General features: G+C 40.2%; 1 protein-coding gene across 1 annotated transcript in view; it reads right to left on the bottom strand.

The window, feature by feature from the left end:
- The window catches only part of EGF (epidermal growth factor), a 97,277-nt gene extending 76,704 nt beyond the window's left edge, over positions 1 to 20,573 (bottom strand). Inside the window, exon 1 of the mRNA XM_013053985.2 lies at positions 19,967 to 20,573. Within this exon, the coding sequence (XP_012909439.2) occupies positions 19,967 to 20,093 (127 nt within the window). The 5' untranslated portion in view covers positions 20,094 to 20,573. The remainder of the gene's footprint in view (positions 1 to 19,966) is intronic.
- Positions 20,574 to 23,880: the final 3,307 nt, after the last annotated feature.

The raw sequence follows: 23,880 nt of genomic DNA on the forward strand, positions 1-23,880 counted from the left end.
CCTGTGATAGAAGATCCTTGCGCAGATATGGAGGACAGCCCATTTTCTTTTTTCTTTTTTTTAAAGATTTTATTTGTTTACTTGACAGAGAGAGACCACAAGTAAGCAAAGAGGCAGGCAGAGAGAGGGGGAAGCAGGCTCCCTGCTGAGCAGAGAGCCGGACACGGGGCTCGATCCCAGGACCCTGAATCATGACCTGAGCTGAAGGCAGAGGCTTAACCCACTGAGCCACCCAGGCACCCCAAGGAAAGCCCATTTTCTATTCCCACTCCAGCTGTATGTACCAGAGGTACCATAGAAGAAATGGGAAGGGCACTGAACTGAGAGCTGAGAGGCCTTGTTTCTAGTATTGGCACCACAGCTTCCCTACACATCTCACAAGACCTCCCTGCCCACGTCAGAGAATTACTGGGGAAGAAATAAAATTATTTATTTATTTATTTATTTTTAAAGATTTTATTTATTTATTTGACAGACAGAGATCACAAGTAGGCAGTGAGGCAGGCAGAGAGAGAGGAGGAAGCAGGCTCCCTGCTGAGCAGAAAGCCTGATGCAGGGCTCAACCCCAGGACCCTAGGATCATGATCTGAGCCAAAGGCAGAGGATTTAACCCACTGAGCCACCGAGGCACCCCTAAAATTTTGTGGGTTTTTTTAAGAATTTATTTATTTTGAGAGAGAGAGAGAGAGCATGAACGAAGGGGAGGAACTAAGCAAGGAGCCCAATGTGAGGCTTGATCCCAGGATCCTGGGATCATGACCTGAACCAAAGGCAGATGCCTAACTGACTGAGCCACCCAGGGGTCCCAGAAATAAAATTTTAGATGGGAAAGTATTTTATTAATTGTGGAGCGCCACATAAGTATAATTTGCCATTGTTGATTCCTAAAACCGAGGTCTCACTACATAGTCTTGTGCCACTGTTCAGGTTTGAACCCTGGGATGAAAATGTTGGTTATAACTCATTTCTCCCAAAACAATGTGTCCTAGAGGAGAGGAAGGCATACAATAGACACCCTAAACTGAGAGCAACTGATCTGTCAGCCTGTAGATTTAGCACTAGAAATCATTTCTTTGAAATGTGTGTCATAATTCTCTATAAACTGAATAAATGTGCCCGTATTATTAATTTTATAGTGCACTGATAACATTGATAAGACCAATAAAACTTTTTATTCATTAAAAATATTTTTTAAATTGGTGGGGGAGCACCTGGGTGGCTTGGTCATTAAGCGTCTGTCTTCAACTCAGATCATGATCCAGGGTCCTGGGATCGAGCCCCATATCAGGCTCCCTGCTCAGTGGGGAGCCTGCTTCTCCCTCTCCCACTCCCCTTGCTTATATTCCCTCTCCCCCTGTCTCTCTCTCTGTGTCAAATAAATAAATAAATAAAATCTTAAAAAAATAAATAAAAGTATTACAAAATGGGGACACCTGGCTGACTTCATCAGAAGATCACGTGACTCTTCATCTCGGAGTCATGAGTTTGAGCCCCAAATTGGGTATAGAAGTTAAATACAACTTTTAAAAAAATAAATAAAAGTATTACTAAATGGGAGGTTTCCAACTTTTAAAAAACAAAAAAGGGAGAGAAAGAAAAGGCACTCTAAACATTTTAGACAGACTGTAACATAATGCTTTGTACATAATCAATACTCAAAATTTTTTAATAAATAAAGAAATGATTGTGTTTTGCTTATTTGTCTGGCTTCAACCATAAGAACAAAGCTGAAGACACCAGCAGATACTACAGATTCATAAAATCAGAGTCAATCCTACAGTTATTATACTAATAGCAGTAATAATAATAATAATGATAGCAACAAATTTTCACATCCTGATCTCATTTATGCTTAAGAGAACACCATGGACTAGACAGGCCAGATATTACAATGAATAAATCAAAGAGAAAAGAAAATTCTGGGGCGCCTGGGTGGCTCAGTGGGTCAAGCCTCTGCCTTCGGCTCAGGTCATGATTCAGGGTCCTGGGATCGAGCCCCGTGTATGGCTCTCTGCTCAGCAGGGAGCCTGCTTCCCCCTCTCTCTCTGCCTGCCTCTCTGCCTACTTGTGGTCTCTCTCTGTCAAATAAATAGACAAAAATCTTTAAAAAAAAATGAAAAGAAAAATCTGAAGAATACCTAGATCCCTAAAACACCAACCATAACATTAACTTTAGTAACTTTTCAAAAAATAGAAAATATTTATTAATATTTATTATTATTAATTAATATTTATTAAATTACTTATTTATTATTTATTTATTTATTATTTATTAAATTTATTAAATTAAGTATGAATTAACTAATGAATATTCTCTTCAGATTTTTCCAATTCACTGGTGAATCATGGCATCCAGGGTTTATCATAGTCTCTTAGAACTGAAAGGACCCTATATATTACGTAATATTACGTAATTCAGTGTTCCCCAAAATTGTTGAAAGGAATCACACAGGGTGCTGTGAGTGTGTGTGGGTCTTTTTGCAGATCCCCTCCCTTGAGATTCCAATTCAGTAGGGCTAGGCTGAGGGCTAGCAATCTGTGTTTTCTTTTTTTTTTTAAAGATTTTATTTATTTATTTGACAGAGAGAAATCACAAGTAGATGGAGAGGCAGGCAGAGAGAGAGAGAGGGAAGCAGGCTCCCTGCTGAGCAGAGAGCCCAACGCGGGACTCGATCCCAGGACCCTGAGATCATGACCTGAGCCGAAGGCAGCGGCTTAACCCACTGAGCCACCCAGGCGCCCCGCAATCTGTGTTTTTAATAGACACTCCAGATGATTCTTACACTTGGTAAATTGGAAATCATAGATCTAGTTCAGATGAGGAAATTCAGTGATGTTTCCCAAGGACCCACCACTGGTTGGTGGTTGAGTTGGAATTAGCAGCCGAATATTGCCCTTTCTTCTGCCTTGGTCTGAGTTAATCTTCATTTTACTTATGTAACTGATTTTATTTTATTTTTATTTCTTAAAAGATTTTATTTATTTATTTATTTATTTATTTGAGAGAGAGAGTGAGCGAGAGAGCACAAGCAGAGGGACAGGGGAGGGGGTGGAGGAACAGAGGGAGAAAGAGAAGCAGACTCCCCACTGAGTAGGGAGCCCCATGCGGGACCCAATCCCAGGACCCAGGATCATGATCAGAGCCAAAGGCAGATGCTTAACTGACTGAGCCACCCAGGCACCCCATGTAACTTCTCTCAAAACACTGTTCATTTCTTTTCCTACACTGTTGGCATCATTTTGTCAGCCCAGGGCCTGGTAAGTATCTGTAGACTTGAAATGTAATACAGTTTTTTTAAAGAATGAAAGACTTTGAGAATCAGGGTTGGTGGAATAGTCATTCTATACTACCACTGGAAATGATAAATCAGTTAAGGTTTTTCAGACCTGTCAGTGACTCTGTACACATCAGTGTGTGGTACAATCCATGGATTTGAATGTCAGCAGGGTATGCATGTTTGAACAGCTAAACTTGCCCCTGTCAAAATCTGTGCCGTTTATTTTGGGTGCCATTCAGCAAAAGGGAAGTGCATAGAAAAGCAAACATCATTTCTAAGGAATACAAACCCAAAGACAGCAAACAGATCACAGCAAACCAATCAGAACCTCTGACTACCCAACCTTGGGGATTCGTAAAGGATCTGCGGAAATTAGGAAGGAGGACAGAATGTTTGGAGCACACTGATGACTTTTATTAGTGACTCCAAGAACTGGTTCAGAGGTCAGTTAGGACAAGCAGGTTTTGATTGAAGTGGGCAGCAGAAACAGAGTATTTCTTTTTTTTTTTTTTTAAGATTTTATTTATTTACTTGAGAGAGAGACAGTGAGAGAGAGCATGAACGAGGAGAAGGTCAGAGAGAGAAGCAGACTCCCCGTGGAGCTGGGAGTCCGATGTGGGACTCAATCCCGGGACTCCAGGATCATGACCTGAGCCGAAGGCAGTCGTCCAACCAACTGAGCCACCCAGGTGTCCCAAGAAACAGAGTATTTCAAAGAGGCACCTCATCAGAGGCTCTGAACTGGTGGGAGTGGCCTCACAGAGGTCAATAAAAGAAGATAGCAAAGGTCCCATCCTGGGGGCAAAGACGCACAGGACCTAGATAACACAGAAACATCCTGCAACCTGATTAACAGCAAATCCTTGTCGTCTCTCAAGACAGCATGGTGCCCTGCTCTCCCCACCACTGGTATCCAGCTCTAAATCTGGAGATAGACTGAAAGTTCACAGGACAGACAGTGAAAAGGGAGCTCTGGACCTTCAGGATTCAACACCACCTTGGAAAAAGAATGTAGATTTAAACTGACACACCTGGGGCACCTGGGTGGCTCAGTCAGTTAAGTGTCTGCCTTTAGCTGAGGTCATAATCCCAGGGTCCTGGGATCAAGTGCCATCGGGCTCCCTGCTGAGCAGGGAGCTTCTCCTGCTTCTCCTGCTCCCTCTGCTCTTGTCCCAACTTGTGCTCTCTCTGTCAAATAAATAAAATCTTAAAAAATAAATAAATAAACTGATAGACCTGATGGAAGAAAGCTTCATGCTTCCTCTTACTGCTCCCCCCATAAACTCCTGATAAAAGTCATTTATTACTGCCTCTCAAGGGGCTGACTTGAGTAGTAACTTGGGTTTTAAGAAGGCAGGACGTTTTATTTCACTCTAAAAGTCCATCTCTATCTCCTGGCTTTTTGATTTTGTTGTTGTTGTTGTTGTTTTTAATTACCGTACTTGAAAGGGCACATATTTAATTTGAGAGCAATCATAGCTTTCTTCTCAGCGTATTCATTACTGTCAACATTCAAGGCAGGTGAGAGAGACACCAAGTGACCCAGAAATAATACATCCGGAAAGGGGAGCCAGAGAGGTGAATTTAAATCTTAATTCTGTAAGACAAGCTCTGGGGCTCAATTTTGCTTCCTGGAATACCTGAGTGAAGTTTGCCACGTAGTCCCAGAGCGGTGGTGGACATGTGTCATCTAAAGCAGAAAGTAGCCTCTACCTAACCCTCAGCCTGATTCGTGTCATCAAGCTTAAGAGGTCCACTTCCAGGTTCTCAGGATACTGAGACTAGAAGGTTCTAAAAAATTGTTTTGTTTCTTTTCAATAGGACTTCTCAGTTTTTAATGTGCCATGACACTTTCTGACACTCCAAGAAGGCAGGTGGTGAATATCACCAGAATAATAATAGCTGACATCTTGGGTGTTATCACTAGGGTAGCTCATTGGATGCATTATTTCATTTAATCGGGTAACACAGGGAGGTAGGGGCTTGGCATTTTCACCGTATAGAAGAAGAAACTGAAGTTTAGAGCAGTTAATTTGCCATAGTTATGTAGCCAATAAATAACAGATTTATATTATTTATAAATAATAAAGTTATATCTTTCTGGTCACAGAGTCTAGCTTTTAAACATCATGCTGTACTGTTTATTTACAATTGAATTTAACAGGAACTCTTACCGGGCACTGTCTGATAGTTCAACTGTGTTAAGAAACCCATTTTAGGAAACACTGCTCTAGGCATGTTCACCCTAAGGCCAGAGTCTCTGCATTCATGTTCCAGGAACTGATTAGAAAGTGGATCCCTTTAACAAAGGAGCCAAGAGCCTACAGTGAGAAAGGACAGTCTCTTTAATAAATAGTGTTGGGAAAACTCATACAGCCACATGCAAAAGAGTGAAACTATGCTACTGTATATACCCTACACAAAAGTTAATTCCAAATAGATTAAAGACTTGGATGCAAGACCTGAAACCATAAAATTCCTAGAAGAAAACATAAGAGCTAAGCTTCTTAATGTTGGTCTAAGTGCCATCTTTGTGGATCAGACTCCAAAGGCAAGAGTAACAAAGGCAAAAATAAACAAATGGGACTACATCAAATAAAAAAGCTCTGCACACCACAGGAAAGCACCATCAACTGAGAAGGTGACCTACTGAATGGGAGAAGATATTTGCAAAGCAGGTATCTGATAAGATGTAAATATGCAAAATGTACAGAGAACTACAACTCAACAACAAAAAACCAACCCTATTTAAAAGTAGGGAGAGAATTTGAGTCAACATTTCTCCGAAGGAGACCTAAAGATGGCCTAAAGACACATGAAAATATACTTGACATCACTAATTATGCTAGGGAAATGCAAATGGAAACCATGAGATAACACCTCACACCGGTCAGAATAGCTATTATCCAAAAGACAATGAATAGCAAGTGTAACAAATGTTGGTGAGGATGTGAAGAAAAAGGAAACTTCGCACACTGTTGGGATTGTAAATTGGCACAGTCGCTAAAAAAACCAGTAGGCAGATTCCTCAAAAAATTAAGAGTAGAACTACCATAGGAGCCAGCTATTCCATTTCTGGATATTTATCAAAACAACACAAAAATGTTAGTTCAAAAGATATATGCACCCTTATGTTTACTATAGCATTATTTACAATCACCACTGTAAGAAAACAAATGGAGTGGGGCACCTGGGTGGCTCAGTGGGTTGAGCCTCTGCCTTCGGCTCAGGTCATGGTCTCAGGGTCCTGGGGTCGAGCCCCGCATCGGGCTCTCTGCTCGGCGGGGAGCCTGCTTCCCCCTCTCTCTCTCTGCCTGCCTCCCTGCCTACTTGTGATCTCTCTCTCTCTCTGTGTCAAATAAATAAAATCTAAAAAAAAAACCAAAAACAAATGGAGTGTCCATCAATACATGAATGAATAAAGATATGGTACATAGATGTACAGAACGGAATATTACACAAAAAGTAACATCTCGCTATTTGTGACAGCATAGATGGACCTAGAGGGTATTGTGGTAAGCAAAAAGACAGACAGAGAAATTTTACTCCTATCTGGAATGAGGAAGGAAGAACAGGAAAGGAAAGGAAAGGAAGAAGGAAAGGGAAGAGAAGAGAAGGAAAAAGAAAGGAAAGAAAAGAAAAAAGAAAAGGAGGAAAGAAAAAGGAAGGCGGGCAGGAGGGAGGCATAAAATAAAACAAACATAAATGCAGAGAACAGACTAGTGGTTACTAGAGGGGAAGGGAGTGAACCATTTGGGATGGATGGTAACTAGACTTGTGGTGGTGATGACTTCATTATATGCAGATGTCATATTATAAAGCTATACACCTGAAACTTACATCATCATCATAATAATAATGAGTTTTTAAAGTGGGTCCCTTTAAATGGATTCCTACAATTACATCATCTGGATAACTACATCTCTAATTTTATAATATATTGCACCCCATATATATATATTTCCTATATCTAATGTATTCCTTCCCCATTTTTAAAGCCAGTGGTGCAGACTCTTCAAGTCTCTCTCCACTTAAACTGTCTTCTTCCCCCTGCATGTTCCTGCCTCCCTCTTATAAGGACACTGATGATTACCTTTAGGATCCACCTAAATAGTCCAGGATATCCACCCCATCGCAGGATCACATTTGCAGAGTCCCTTTTGCCATATAAGGTAACATTTACAAGTTCCAGAAATTAAAACATAAACATGGGCCGCATTCAGTCTATAACAATAACGTTGAGCATCTTTACATGGACTTAATTAGCATCCTTATATTCTCTTTGGTGAAGAAACTGCTTAAATCCTTTGCCTAGTTTTAGCTATGTTATTTGTTTTCTTATTGTCTCATTTGATTTTTTAAAAATACACTTTGGATACAAGTGCTTTGTCAGATACATGAATTGCAAATGTTTTCTTCCAGCAGGCAGCATGCCTCTTCATCCTCTTGACACTGCCTTTGGCAGAGCCAAAGTTTTCATTTTGGTGAGGTACAATTTATCAACTTTTTCCCTCTCTTCGCTTTTGGTGTCATTTCTAAGAACTGTTAACCCCAAAACAAAGATTTCTCCTTTTTTTTCCCCTAAAAATTTTATAGTTTTACATCTTAAATTTAGATCTACGATCCATTTTGAGTTCATTTTTGCAAAGGTAGGTGGTTCAGGTTGAGGTTCATTATTTTGCTCATAGGTACCGACTGGATCCTACATCATTTGTTGAAAAGACTATCATTTCTCCACTGAATTGCTTTTGCACTTTTGTCAAAGATCAAATGACCATATTACCTCAAGTCCATTTCTGGGCATTCTAGTCCATTCCATTAATTTCTCTTGATTAATACCACAGCTCAGTGTAACTTTTTAAAAATTCATAAAAATGCAGTTTTATAGAACAGTGAATCCTGTTATAAGGTTCCTGTGCTGTAGGTAATCCCTCGTCTCAAATAAGCATGTTTGAATCTCTTTCATCCTGTCTGCATAAAGTATGCTCAAATTCATTTAAAGACTGCTGCTACCAGACTAAACTGCTTTCACCAACATTAAAGCATTAGAAAAGTTTTTCCAGATGTTCACACATACCCACAAACACACACATGATAAGACTCAGAAATGCCTATTTTGATCTGTCTTCTGTGTTTTTCTACTATATTTCCTACTCTCTGCTGAACATTTCCAGGTGGTGATATCCCACAGTCCCAAAAGTCCCTGTGCATGTGAAAAATTGAGATTATGCAATACATTCTGATTAGCTTATGTTTACTAAAAAAGACTGAATATAACATAAGAATTAAAAAATTTGGCTTAAAGTTCAATGTTTTGATACTTTGATAGCTGTCAGAGACAAACATATTTCACAATTATATTTATGTCAAATGGAAGAACTGTCTTCACTGGCTGTATACACAAAATCATAAAACACATCATTCACAGATTTTATTGAATTAGGCTAGCAAATCTCTATCTTCCTAGATTTCAACCAGTAAATGAAAACTAACCAGAAGGTGTCATATTTTCTTTTTACCAATTAGAAAGAACAAAAATTATTTAGAAGTTTTTTTTAAAGTTCCAAAAACTCTGCTCACAAGGTTGTTGTTGTTTTATAAGAGTGCAGACATAAGAATTTTTAATAGGTGGCATACTGACATTAGGTTGTTCAACAACCTAATCACATAACAATGGAGATTTTTCTAAACACCTGTCTTAAAGTGCTCTCTTCATACACAAGTTTCTTACAATCAGCAGTTACTTCCTCATGGTTAGAACATCACCTTCAGTTTGAAGGGGGAAAATGTCTGATTTTATTTTTTTGAGTAGCATACTAGTACCATCTATTTGTCATCACAGAAAAGGTAAGACAACAACAACAAGAACACACTGAAACACTTATTCTTTTTTAAAAAGAAAACTATGGGGTCCTAAGTGGCTCAGTTGGTTAAGCATCTGCCTTGGCCTCAGATCATGATCACAGGGTCCTGGGATCAAGCCCCACATCCGGCTCCCTGCTTGGCGGGAACCCTGTTTCTTCCTCTCCCACTCCTTCTCTTGCTGCCTGTCAAATAAATAAACAAAATCTTAAAAAAAAAAAAAAAAAGGAAGGAAGGAAAAGGAAAAGAAAACTATGTAACACTAGCTCTCTTGTGTGCTTTGCTTGAGGATGCTCTATGGCAAGCCTATGGAAAGAATAGGTTCATGGTTACTGCCCCCCCCCCACATCCAATACAAAGTATCACAAAGAATCCAGTTCAGTCTTGTTTTGGAGAAGTCAAGTCATCAGTGATACCCCACTGCACTTTATGCAGTTCTAGTTTCAATTTCTTGACAACACTGCTGCCCTGGGAGACTGCCAAGGACTGTGGTATAGGGCCCGCTGTGATCTTACCTAAGAATCTCTTTTGCTGATATGCCAGTAAATTCAATGGTTCCATTGGCACTGGGTACACTTCTACTACTTTTTTCATAACACATTTGTCAATAGATAAAGAAGTCATTGACTATGGGGAAAATTTCTTCTCTGATGCATTTTTCCTTTATTGGTTAATGAAAAAGTATTCGTTCTTTGTGCATTTCATTGTTGAAACAAAGACGAATGCAAGAGTGGCTAAGATCACTAGCACTAAGACAGAAAGCCGCTGTTGATTGTTTCCCAGCACCACTAATTATTAGCTGTCTGACATTTAGCTCATTACTTAACCTCTCTGCGTATTGGTTTCATCATCTTTAAATGGAGATGATAATAGTACTTACCTCATAGAATTATTATGAAAACTAAACAAATTATTTCATGCCACGTGCTTAGAATTTTTCCTCACATACAATGAGTAGTCATATAAGTGTTGACTATTACTTTCTGGAAAATGCCATAAGCCAAGCTATATTTAGAAACACCTTTATTTTTACTCAACTCCATAATTTTTACAATATTTTCTCTTCAAAATTTCGGTAATGCTTTCTGTGAAGTTTTCAACAGTGTTTGCTGACAAAAGAACACATTTTAATCTGTTGTTATGTGGTTTTCCATGTATTATTTTAGCTGTGCTCTACCACAGCAGGAAGCAGGAGAAATATGTATTTCACTAATAGTAAGAGGCTTTTCTATTTTTGCTGTAATGTCAGAAATCTTGAGAGCCTTCTAAATTTTTGTCATTAAGCTTAGTAAATATATCTTATATATCCAATATAATTAAATTAAATTATAATTAAATTTTTGTCATTAAGCTTAGTAAATATATCCTATATATCCAAACTTTGAGCACATCTGTAAAAAGCAGAAAAAGTCATTTTGCATTCCTGGATGCTCATATTAAAATATCTTGTCTGTCCTGAAGGCTTCATGTTACCGTTAGCTAACATTTCAAGGCAAAATTTATACTTGTGTGGTTCATCGCTAATATTAATAAACATAAATCCAGTTTTCGCACTATCTTCTTATTAAATTTTTTCCTTATTTTTTTTGTCAAGTCTAAAGAGACTTACATTGTTTTTGTCTCTTATGCAACCAAGAAAGAGCTTATTCTAGGAAAAAGAAAAGTGTCCTTCTGTCCTTCCCTCATTATTCTCTTGAGCTTGAATTAGTAGCATTGTCTGCAATCTTTAGTTCCTTTGCAGGAAGGTTTTTAAGCCACTTGTCGGATTTTGTCAAAGTTAGTTTTGGTAAATCCAACTAATATGGTCTATAAGTCATCAGGTAAACACTCCACATCCAGCTATCTGAGCTGGGAACCCCTCTGTCCCCTCAGGAGACCCTGGGCATTTAAATCAATGATATTAACACTGTCAGTCTAAACACATAATTGATGTTGAATAGACATTTGTTGAATTGATTTGAATTAACTTATTGGTATAATTTATTTAAAAGGAAACCTTAGTCCTACTTTCAAGGTGCTTTAAATATAAACAACTAGACATATTAAGAGACTTAACCTAAACCAACCCAATATTATTAATACTTTTAGGTAAGGAGAACTAATCATTACACTGGTGGGCTTTCAACCATCAATCATGGGAGGTGGCACATACATGGTAAATTTTATGAGTCCAGGGTCCTGAGTTCAAAGTATTATAGAATCCTAGTGAATTACTTCACCCCTCTGGATCTCAGCTTTTCAGCAGTAACAGGAGGCCGCTGGATACATGATCTTCTAGGTCTTTCTAATCTAACATTAACAATTCAATTCCTAACCTGCTGGTCTTACAGAATTCAATAGTTTCCTTGTCTGGAACATTTTGTGAAGAAGCCAAAGCTTGTGGTAAATTCATAAATAGATGCTATTCACCTTAACTCCTATTTTCTGTGAAATGTCTTCTTCTTTCTGCTTCTCTCAACTTCAAACACCAAGTTAATAATGTGTCACTATAAGCTCTACAAAAGGAAATAAACACTTAACCTGAAAAAAACAATGCCCACCCTTGCCGTGACGTATGCTTGGACCTCTGGAGGAATTCTAGAAAATTCATCAACTGATTACATCTGGAAAAATATTATTGGAGGTACAAAATGTGGTGTGGATCTCATCTATAACTAACACAATTATCTTCTTTAACTGCCTTTAAAAGAATGTTTCCCAAACTGCAAAGTGAAACAAATAGATATTTGCCCATGGATACTACATTCTGAGCATCCCTAAACAAATAGATAGAAACAAAAGAAAATTAAGCATTGGTCTCTAGATGTTTTCTGAGTCCAATTTCATTGTTCTTATTAACTCCACCCTGGCCAGTACTTAGTCCTAGGCCCCAGCTGCATGCATAGCTATAGAAATAGAGGGGGAAAAATGCTTCATATAATTTCTTCAGAATGTTGAAGGCAAATATGACAAATAGAATAATTACTTAGGAAAAAATAATGAATTGGGGATTTTGTGCCATACTTTATCATCAAGGATAATGACAAATCACAGAGAAGAGTGGGTAAGATGATGGTGAGGCCTTGTTCATCCCAAGACACTAACTTCAGATTTCTTTAAGCATCATTACAAATTTGAAGAAATGGCATTAGAAAAATTTCACAAAGTGAAGATGTTCCTAATGTCGCAGCTTATGGTCTTTGGTAGAAAGTAACAGCTAGTATCTAGTGGAAACTCACTAAATCAGGCAAGATTGTAAGCACCTTACATGAATTAATTGAGTCTTCATAAAATCCTATGAGGTAAGCAGGGGCAGCTCATATCAGCTACATTACGGAACCTTATCCATTTAAAAAGCTGAGACCTAACACAACCTGCCAGGCACAGCACATCGACAGAGGGTAGGGGAGGCTTTCATGCAAAATAAGACAACAAGCAAAGTGACACCAGAATCACCTGTCTGCAACTGCCCCTCATTTTTGGTGACAAGTTCAATTCACGTGGGTAATGCAACAACCACAACTCACTCTGCTTCAAATGTGTCCTTTGTTTCAAAAATGACATTTCATCCTCTCTGTCGGAAGTGATAAAATCTGGTCATTTCATGTGCATCGACCTGGTTTATGTTAAAGAGGGATATTCACGCACAGTGTGCTTCTTTTTGGCTTTCTTTTCCAGAAGACAATATATCAATATTGAAAGACAGTATGGGCACTTGAGTGGCTCAGTCAGTTAAGCATGTGCCTTCAGCTCCAGTCATGATCCCAAGGTCCTGGGATTGAGCCCCACATCAGGCTCCCTGCTCAGTGGGGAGCCTGCTTCTCACTCTCCCTCTGCCCCTCCCCTGCTTGTGCATGTGCTTTCTCTCTCTCTCATTCTCTCTCTTTCTCAAATAAATAAATAAAATCTGAAAGAAAGAAAGAACGAAAGAAAAAGAGAAAGAAAGAAAAAGGAAGGAAGGAAGGAAGGGAGAAAGAGGGTGCCTGGGTGGCTCAGTTGTTTAAGCGTCTGCCTTTGGCTCAGATCATGATCCCAGGGTCCTGGGATAGAGCCCCATGTTGGGCTCTCTGCTCAGCTGGGAGCCTGCTTCTCCCCTCCCTCTGCCTACAGCTCCCCCTGCTTGTGCTCTCTCTCTCTGTCAAATAAATAGATAAAACCTTTAAAAAACAAAAAAAGTTAAATTTAAAAAAGAAAGACAGTCACCTATATCATCCTTTCTTGGGCATTATTGGGTGCTTTTTAAATAACTTTTTTTTTTAGATTTTTTAAAAATTTATTTATTTGACTGACAGAGATCACAAGTAGGCAGAGAGGCAGGCAGTCTAGAGAGAGAGGGAAGCAGGCTCCCCGCTGAGCAGAGAGCCCGATGCGGGGCTGATCCCAGGACCCTGCGACCATGACCTGAGCTGAAGGCAGAGGCTTTAACCCACTGAGTCACCCACCCAGGTTCCCTATTGGGTGCTTTTAAATGTATTGAAATTTTAGATGAAAATTTTTCTTCATATACCTTTTTTTTCTTCTTAGATGAAATTGCTGCCATGATTCATTAGGATAACCAGGACATATCAAAGTTTCAGTTTTTTCCAAATCTGCTTTCCAAAATACAATAAACTTTTGGATCCACTTAGAGCTTTTAAAATTCTCAACAATGCTGCTTGAATCTAAAAGATGTACATTTCCACATACTGGACAAATTAATGTTAAAGACAATAGCCTTTGCAGTCTCCCTGCAGACCAAGGAGAGATTAAATTCCTTTCTGTTGCAAATTCTACAGTAAACAGAATAACTATATACTTCAGAGGGAGGGAGAAAAACACCAGAATATTCTGGTAGCTCTTGTCTCTGTGCCTGTTTTAACCCTCATAAGGGAAGGGCCTGTAATACACAGGATTGGTGTCAGCAGCTTCATAGTATCAACTTTGATCCTCTATCATTGATCTGTTTATACAAGGATGGAATCTACAGGAGAAGAAAGATCCTTCTTCAAGCTTTTGAAATTTTAACCAGAAAAGTATTGAAATAAATAAAATACAATATTTCTCAACTGCCACACCATGTGCGGAAGAACTAGGCAGCTGCCATGATGTTGTTGGGACTCTCTGTATCCTAGCAACCATCTATCCACAGAAAGAACCACCTCGTGAATGAAATCCACTTAAATATACAAAGCTGATGAAGGCACACTGATAGGCTGTTCCGAAGGGAGGAAAGAAGGTAGTGCTTTTCTCTGAGCCCGCTATTCTCTCCTGTCACTGGGAGGGGGCTTGCAAATAAATCAACGATTACCATGAGTCATTGTCACAGGGGTCTGCTGGTTCTCAAATGCCTTCACACTCACACAAATTCCAGGGGACTAAGTATCCTGGGAAATCCTTGGGAAACCCAGACACTGAGAGACATTAGCATGGTTAAGCCAGGCCTGGGAGAATCAGAAAACCAAGGTCATAAAGTGAAAACAGACACACACACCAACTCAAAACTTCAGGCTTAGGAGGAAGGTCAAGAGGTGATGAGAGCACGAGTTTCTGCCTCGTATGTGGCTGAAACAACTGAAGTTTTCATACATTAACTAAATTCCTGCATCAAAGTGAGAGAGGAAAACTCAAGGGCTCCATAAAAATCTGCTTTTTGCTCCTCTTCCTGCTTCTATTCTTGCTCGGACCTGTACCCCGATTTTACACCTACCTCATAGTAAAATAATGTATGTCTTCCTTGTAAGGGGCAAGGAGTTAATGATTTCTTGAGAGTCTTCCAGCACAACAGATAACATCCAAGGAAGGACTGGGCAAGGACTGGGTGAGGCCTTCTTGTCCATATTCCAGACAACTGGGGTTAGACATCTAGGCGCCGAGACCCGCTAGCTCCAAGTACCTTATGGAGGACACCCAGGCCTTTGTCCTTGATCTGACCAGTTCCTGGATGCCTGGGAGGTAACGTGTACCAGACCACAATCCTCAGTAACAACCCCAGACCCCAAGCAAATATGGGATTCTTCTTTTCCTTTTCGAGTCTCACAGCCTCTGCCAGTACCTGTACTTTTTCTAGATCTTCAATAACTCCGCTCTCACTCCCTCAAAGCTTTCGTTTGACTTGTGCCTTGCATATACCTAAGAACCCTCTTGGCTGGTCCTGGCGGACCCCTGCTGGGCTCTTGGATCCAGACTGCCTACACCAAAAGAAAGCAATCAAAAATACATGGAACAAATAAAAATAAAAACACAATGGTCCAAAATCTTTGGGATCCAGGAGCACCTGGATGGCTTAGTCAGCTAAATGTCTGACTCGATTCAGGTTCAGGTCATGATCTCAGGGCTGTGAGACCAAGCCCCCCATCCCGCTCTGTACTCAGTAGGGAGTCCGCTTGAGATTCTCTCCCTCTCGCTCTCCCTCTGGCCCTCCCCCTGCTCATGTGCTCTCAAGTATACTTGCTCTTTCCCTCTCTCTTTCTCAAAATAAGTGAATAAATCTTTTAAAAAAATCTTTGGAATGTAGTAAAAGCTGCTACAAGAGAGAAGATTATGGCAATACAGACCTACCTCAAGAAGCAGGAAAAATTTCAAACAAACAACCTAACCTTATACCTAAAGGAGTTAAAAAAAAAAAAAAAAGAGCAAACAAAACCCAAAATCAGAAAGAAGGAGATAATGAAGATTAGAACAAAAATAAATAAAACAGACTTAAAAAAAATAATAGATCAACAAAACCAGGAGCTAGCTCTTTGAAAAGAGCAATAAAATTGATAAGCCTCTAGCCAGACTCATTAAAAAGAGAGAGAGAGAGGGAGAGAGGGGATGCAAATAAAATTAGAAATGAAAGAGGAGAAATAATAACCAACACCACAGAATTAGAGGAGTTATGAGAGAATATTATGAAAAATTATATGTTAAAAAATTGGGCAACCTGGAAGAAATCAGTAAATTACTAGAAACATATAACCCTCAAAAGTGAATCAGGAAAAAATGGAAAATTTGAATGGATGGATTATTAGCAATAAAATTGAAGCAGTAATTAAAAAACTCCCAACAAACAAAAGTCCAGAACCAGATAGCTTCATGGCTGAATTCTACCAAACATTTAAAGAGTTAATATCTATGCTGCTTGGGGCGCCTGGGTGGCTCAGTGGGTTAAGCCGCTGCCTTCGGCTCAGGTCATGATCTTAGGGTCCTGGGATCGAGTTCCGCATCGGGCTCTCTGCTCAGCAGGGAGCCTGCTTCCTCCTCTCTCTCTCTGCCTGCTTGTGATCTCTCTCTGTCAAATAAATAAATAAAATCTTAAAAAAAAAAAAATCTATATGCTTCTTAAACTAGTCCAAAACATAGAAGAGTCTGAATTTATGTGAGCCAAATTACTAGTCCATTTACTTTTAATGGAAAATAATTAGCTGTTCAATTCTGAACAAAAGCAAAGAATTCCCACCTTCCAACTTCTAAACTAAAATGTCAAATATTTGGACAACCACAACTTGTTCAAAATGTAAATTCATTTAAAGAATTATTTTATTATTTCTTTATAAGCCCACAACAACTTTAAACATCTTAGAGAAACTGGTTCTAAATACAAGAAAAAAATATGCAAGAAATTTAAATAATCATTTTCAAGTGGCTTGTTTTTGATAGTTATTAAAATAAAATTATTACTGGTAAGAAATCTAGCAAGCAGATTTAATTGGTGCTTAGTGCAATTTTTATCAGTTGATGTCACACAGAAAGACAAACAGAATTGCAGTTCCACATGGACACTGACTAAAGTCAGTTTGATGTGTTCTTGTATTTTTAACAAACATTTCTTCTGATTACAAAAATACAAGTTATAAATGTTGAAATTATTTTGACTACTTTTTTAATGTGGTAAAACCATCATCAAGTTTTTCAATGTGTCATTTTTTTCTGTGTGTAAAAAAAAAAAAAGCAAATTTAATTATTGTAGAAGAAACCAAGCCACATTTAGAAAATATTACTAATATTGCCACCAATAAAAATAATGTTAACAATGATAAAAATACTGATAGCAGCTAAGACTTACTGAGAGCTAATTATATGCCAGGCTCTGTTTTATGCACTTTTTTTTTTTTTTAAGCATTTCTTATGTATTAATTTAGTGGTCCTGGACCGAAGCTGTTCATTATGCCTGGTGAAATTGCCAAAGGAGAATAAAAAAGAAAATGGGGCCTGGATTGCACCCCCAGAAGAGACTCTGACCCAGATGGCCCCAGGTGGTAACCCAGACACTGGCGATTATAATGTATGGTCGGCACTGAAAACAAATACATTAACATAATCCTGACAACAATTTTGAGGGTGTTTTGCACTAAGGAAAAAATCTCTGTTTTGCACTAAGAAAAATGAGACTTGATTCACAAGCAGTAGAACTGGTATCTGAACCCCGGCCTGTCTCCAAAACTTAAAGCTTTTTTACCACTAAGCTTGATGGCCCCTCAAAAGCCCCAAACCACTGAGTACTTGAGGGGGTGGTTTCATTCACATGGTATGTGTAGAAGATCATTTCTATAATTTCTTTGCAGTTAGATTAAAAAAAAAAAAAAAAACTTTTGTATAACCTTGGCTGAAAAATCAAACAAGATTCTGATCTTGGAATTACTCTGCTTGGCACAGGACTGGGAAACTGACCAAGCCTCAGCCAGTGCTGAAATCAAGGATCTCACTGTTTACGGCGAAGAGCGATCTTCCCAGTTGGCTAACTTAGTACCCCCGGATCCCTCCTGCAGCCAGCTGTCTCAGGGTTGGCCTGTACTTCTTCCTCACCCTTTATTTACTAAGAAAGTTCAGACAAATAATACAGGTACACATGGCAAACAGGAAAAGTTCCTTTTTTCAACTGATTTTTCTCCTCCAGGGCAAACAGGCTTGAAAGTTCAGAAGCCACTTGCCAGCAGTTTTCCTTATTGCTATTCTCACCTAACTCTAGCTCAAATATGGCTAATAAAATACTCATTCAATTAAAAAAAAAAAAAAGAGGCAGGAAGGATGGTGGAGGGTAGAATGAAAAAACCCAATTCCGTGTTATCAAGTGACTTACCCGGCTAGCAGTCACATGAATGACAACCTTGCACAAAGTAACCTGAACTTTGTCAAACCACAAAGCGTTCTTCCTGCTGGCCAGAGGTGGTCTGGCTCAATGCCAAAGGCAAGTAAAAAGGCCAGTAGAATTTAATTGGCAGAAAATTAGATAGCACTGTATCTATTTAGAGGGGAGGAATACTATCCTCTGAAATGCAGGGGGCACAGGGTGTGACCCAGGCAGTTATCGGCTAACATGAGATGTGGAGTGTAAAGCAAGGGGGTTTAAACCAGTGACTTGCAAGGAACGAGGGAGCAGAGGCGGAATCACCAAGTGGCATCCAGACATTCTACACTCTCTGGGGTCTGTGCCATGTCACAGGACTGTTCAAATAAGGCACCTCCTGGTATGACTTGATCAAAGGGTTTTAGTCAAGCTGTGGAAGGGCCAAGGGACATTATTGAGCACCACCTGCAACCTCCATGCTGGGTGCATTTTATGTGTCATCTCACGCCATCCCCATGACAATCCCGAAACGGGGGTATACTTAGTTCCCAGCAACAATCTAGTCTTGCTCAAGTATTCAATAGGTAGAATGGATTTGAAAGGAGGTGTGTTTGCTTCTAAAGCCTTCCACTCTGACCCAGTCCCGCTTGACTCACTGTCTCTAGCCTGGCCTTTAGGTTTACTTGGTGCAACCAGCCTTAGTGGTGGCAGCTCTGAGCCACCTGCAGGGGCAGTGAGGAGCCCAAGGCAGAGGCTCCTTTGCAAGCAGGAATCAGTCAGTTTGTTCCCTGAGCCTCTAAAGGTATATGCAGCAGTTCATTTCTCTAAAATTTTCCTCTCTCAGATTCTGCTTCTTGACTGGCTCCTACCATCTCCCCTCACATCCCATGCAGAAGGCAGAGCCTGTCTCGGGGCACTGGCCAACTAGTCTCAGAAAATTCTCCTGCCCCAGAGAGTCTCCAATCCACTTGACATAACTGTCCAAAAGTTTTTACTTCTGCTCCAACAGCTGAGGAACAGGTTCGTGGGGGCCTTTTGGGGGGGAAGGTGGAGAGAAGGGAAGAAGGGGAAGCAGGAGTGGGGAGAGAGAGAGATGTTTTTCAGACAAAGTTCTCAAGCATGATGATTCTTTGCGTCTGGTAAAAGTTCCATTTCTCCTTGATGGAAAACCCCTTTAATATAGGAGGGGTGTGTGGCATACTGTCATTTCTTAGCAGTGCTCAAAGTTTCAATGCACCTGTTAGTCAAAAACTGAAGTTGCCCTCAGAGCTCAGAAACAGCAGGAGAGGGGAGAGGAGGTTGAACTTGAAACTTGGCTTTCAAAATGACAGAACCACATTTGTTCCCTATTCCCTTCCCATTTTTCACGAGTGTTTTAGCAACTTCTGAGTTCTTATACAAAATTATCAGAAAGAAGGATTTTTTTTTTAACTTTATGGCTTATATAGAAACAGTTTCCCCCAAAAAATCCATCTGTTTCCCCAGCTTCCAATATAAAGCTGACTAGCCAAGTGAATAGATACTCCTCATGTCAGAATAAATACAGCAGTTTACATGAAAAGAAATGTTCAGTTACTTACAAATGAGACATATTCACTCAAACACATAAGAACAGTTTGAGAGCTGTGAATTTTTATAGTTGGTAGCAGATTACCTCTCACAACCAGAAGGAAATGTACTTGCATTAGAGAACAAAAATTACCCAAATACACCCACCCAAAGACAAATCAGAAAAAAACACCCAAGTATACAAAACAGAATGGACAGGTATATGAAGGCAGTTTCTGGGAGGATATGAATTCCTTTTAATGAGATGACTTACCCACACAAGTAGAATTTCCCTTTCCTGAGGGAGAGGCTTCAGGGCAGTTCCAGTGTTCCAGGACTGAGAGACTAGCAGAACTACATTTAAAAACTACTGGCAACAGAATGACTAGGACGAGCAGCATAATCTTGATAGGCTTGAACCTTCAACAGAAAATCACTTGACTTTGCTTGAGCATAGCCCGGGCAGAGTGGGTACGTCTGACCCCAAGCGTGTCCCCCTGGGTTGGCCTGCAGCCCTGGGGCATCTTTCGCTCTGCTCCTTTGCTGTATAGTCTTCCAGCTCTTCCTTCTTCAACTCAAGACGGTGGCCTGCAGCCTGTCGGGGACCCCCGGGGCAAGATTTCTTTATCAAAATTCTTGGGAAGTCAGTAAGACATACCTGACACCCGTATGACAAATTTCACAGTTTCACGGGCCGCTGACTTCTAGAAGCCTGCTGCTGACTTCCCTGTGACAGGCAGAGCAGTGTAGGCCGCGGTGAGAGAGAGAGGAAAAAAAGGAAAGTGATGGAAAGTTCCGACCGACCCTTGCTGAGGCTGAAAAAGAAGTACAGAGATAGGATTCCTCCCCAAACATAGTTTCTCTTTTTGCAAAGTAGAATGACTCCCTTTCCTTTTTAAAGCCCTTTTGGCTCCACCTCCTGTCTCCTTCAGTGACACTTGAGTGAGCCTCTGTTTGCAAATGTGCGTGTGGGCAATTGCTTGCTGCAGGAAAGCAGGGACGGCTGCCAGGGAGGAGATAACTGGCGACTCACCATAAATATTCCGGGCAGAACCAGGGAGAGAGCAATGAGAGGGCTGTGGAGTTGCTCCTGGTATCTAGGAGGTACCTGTGGGAGAGTGGCTGTTTTCATACCTGGAGGGATGGCAACAAAGCTAAACCGGGCCACACACATCCTTGGCGAACCACAGTGCGGATAATTAAGACTTGGGAGTAATTGATCATTCACATGAGCCGTATTAGAACAAAATGTCAACACCAGCACACATTCCTGGAGCTTTATCTTTTTTTCTTTCTCCTGTATATTTTAGAGCGGAATTTGAGAGATTATTCTTTCCAAATCAAAGGGAAATCCCTGAAGCCAAATGAAGAGATACAGTATGCACCGACACCTTTTCTTTCAGCATGAGCATAACAAAACATCAGAAGGGGCCAGGAGTGCAGGGAAAGGAGTAGGTTGTTATTACAGAGCCCCGTTGGAAAAAATAAGCTAATGGTGCAGAATCTGGGAAGCACTGGAAATCCAGCACAGCTGACTGCTGTCCCTTCCCAGATAACTTAGGCTATCTTTTCACATATCAGGGGTAGAAAAGAAAAGCTTGAAGTACCCATTATTGCCCTCTCGGTTGTTTTGTCAGGAATGCACCCAGAAATAGGCAGCTCAGGCAAACCGTTTATACCACATTTGATGAACAATGGAATTTTCTTCCCGTTTACTTCACCCTGGGAAACAAGTTTTCGTTTAAGTTGCCCAGAGGTAGTGTTCCAAGTGCTAGTCAAAATGTAGATAAAGCGATAGTCACAACAGTCAAAGTAGTGAGCACCCATTCTGAGAGAGCAAAGGAAGAACTCCAAGCCTTTCACTCATATTTATGTCCTCATCATTCCTCTGATACTGGGTCACTTTCTGAAATGGCTAAAGTCAGGATTTCTCTGATTTTAGCCGGCCACAGCCAGACAGCTCTGATTTCTCACAAGAGAAGCAGACCCTGGCAGGCAGCAGAAGTCACATGGGGAAATATATGGAATATTCCATTGCTTTCTGGACTCACTTGGACTCGAAACTCAGAATGAATGTCCTCCAATAACCTGCACTAAGTTACTAACCTTGTTAAGCTTCCCCTTCAGCAGAATGCATTGCCAGTGTTACAGAGGACGAGGACTAGAAGGACAGTCAAGCACTGGGCTGAATTAGTGGAGAGAGGAGGAATGAATGATATGAGCACAGATATGAAGTAATCCACAACTATATTCTATTTGGATGTAGAGTCTCTTCTTATTTTTTGGTTGTAAGAAGGCTCACTTTCCTAATTACATGTGACGTGGGCTAACAGGGTCATTAATGTTGAGCATAAGCCCCTTAGGAGATGATGGAATCAGCATGGCTACAGTGGACGTCAAGACTGGAGACTGATGTAAGAGATCAAGCTCAACTCATCCACAGAAAACCAGGGTTGCCCAGATAGCAAAACCTTAAACGAGAGCTACCCATGCTGAAAGGACTTGCAGAGATATTTTATTACTCCATATTCTTACTCCTAGATAAACCTGAACCTCTTCTGGGCAAATGAACATTGCCCATATTTTAAAGGCGCCCAGAAATCAGTTTGATGGGCCAAATACCCATTTTAGTTTCTGGGATTGAGTCAAATTAACTAATTCATCGGTTAATTAAACATCTATGTGTGCTAGAGCCCTGTACACAAAACAGAAGTCATGGCCCCCTAAGTTCAAGAGCTTGCTTAGGTGGATTAACAACAACAGAAGGTAGTTTGTGAGTATGAGCTAATGAAAGGCCAGTCACCAATGATTCCGGAGGTGTCAGGAAAGAAGGGGCAACTGTCGCAAACTGCAGACCGGAGCATGCAGTGAAGCTTCGGGAGATAAACAGGAAGTCTCACATCAGCATGGAGAGGAGGAAAGCCAGATTGACCATAGGACGTGGAACGGGAATGGACAAAGAAAAACAAATGCTTATTTATGAGGTCCTTAGATCCTGAGGGGACAGAGATGGATGGGAGGAAACCCTGCTGGCAGGTTAGTAAGAGAACAGGGTATTAATGGCAAGGAGACAGCTCCGAATGTTTTTAAGCATAAGTGGACATCAGTGGGAGAAGGGAGGCTATTGGGAGACACGGTTATACGTGCTGGTCACCATTCTTACTCTGCAGATAAAATTTTCCTATTGAAGCACAAAGCACCTAATTCTCCTGGGTTATAGATTTGCTGTATGCCCAACTGCTGTTCGTCATCACCATCACCACACCATCAACAGACTGTTCCCAAGGAGCCAGGCATAGGCGAAGTACATGCTTTATTCACATCACCTCCAACCTTCCCACCACCTCGCCATTCACAAATCAGGACACCAGAGATCAGAAAGTCTGAGAAATTTTCCCAGTATCACACCCATTTATGGAGGGCACGGACTCTAAAGTCATTATCGTCTCCTTGTTAACAGTGGTTTTGATAAGAAAATATTTATAGCAGCTTTATTCATAATCGCCTAAGACTGGAAGAGATCAAGATGTCCTTCAAGAAAAGAACGGATAAATAAACTGTGGTATATCCATACAACAGAATATCACTCAGGAATAAACTGAGCTGTCAAGCCATTAAAGACCTGAAGGAATCATAAATGCATATTGCTAAGTGAAAGAAGCCGATTTGAAAAGCTCCATACTGCATGAATTCAACTTTATAACATCCTGGAAAAAGTAAAACTCTGGAGACAGTAAAAAAGATCAGTGGTGGTCAGGGGTCAATAGGGGGAGCACAAAAGATTTTTAGGGCACTAAAACTATTCTGTAGGATACAACAGTGGTGGATACATGCCATTATACACTTATATATTTATCAAGGCACATACAATGTACAACAACAAGAGTGAACTCTAAACTATGGACTTTAGTTAATAACAATATGCATCAATAGTGGCTCATCAATTGTAAGAAATGTAGAGCACCAAAGCAAGGTATTAATAATAGGGGAAAGAGGGGGGACTATGGGAATTCTCTGAACTTTCTGCAGTTTTTCTGTAAGCCTAAAACTGCTTTAATGAAAACAGTCTATTTTTTTAAGAAAAGGGAGTCACTATCTACCATCCAGTTAAGCAATGCTATGCTCAATGCACAGATTAAGTAATGCCATGCTTCTACCAAATGAAATCAGATTTTAAAAAGCTCTTGG

The sequence above is a fragment of the Mustela putorius genome, unplaced genomic scaffold (genome assembly GCF_011764305.1).
Source record: "Mustela putorius furo isolate JIRA1106 unplaced genomic scaffold, ASM1176430v1.1 tig00000868_pilon_pilon_pilon, whole genome shotgun sequence".
Taxonomy (NCBI): Eukaryota; Metazoa; Chordata; class Mammalia; order Carnivora; family Mustelidae; genus Mustela; species Mustela putorius.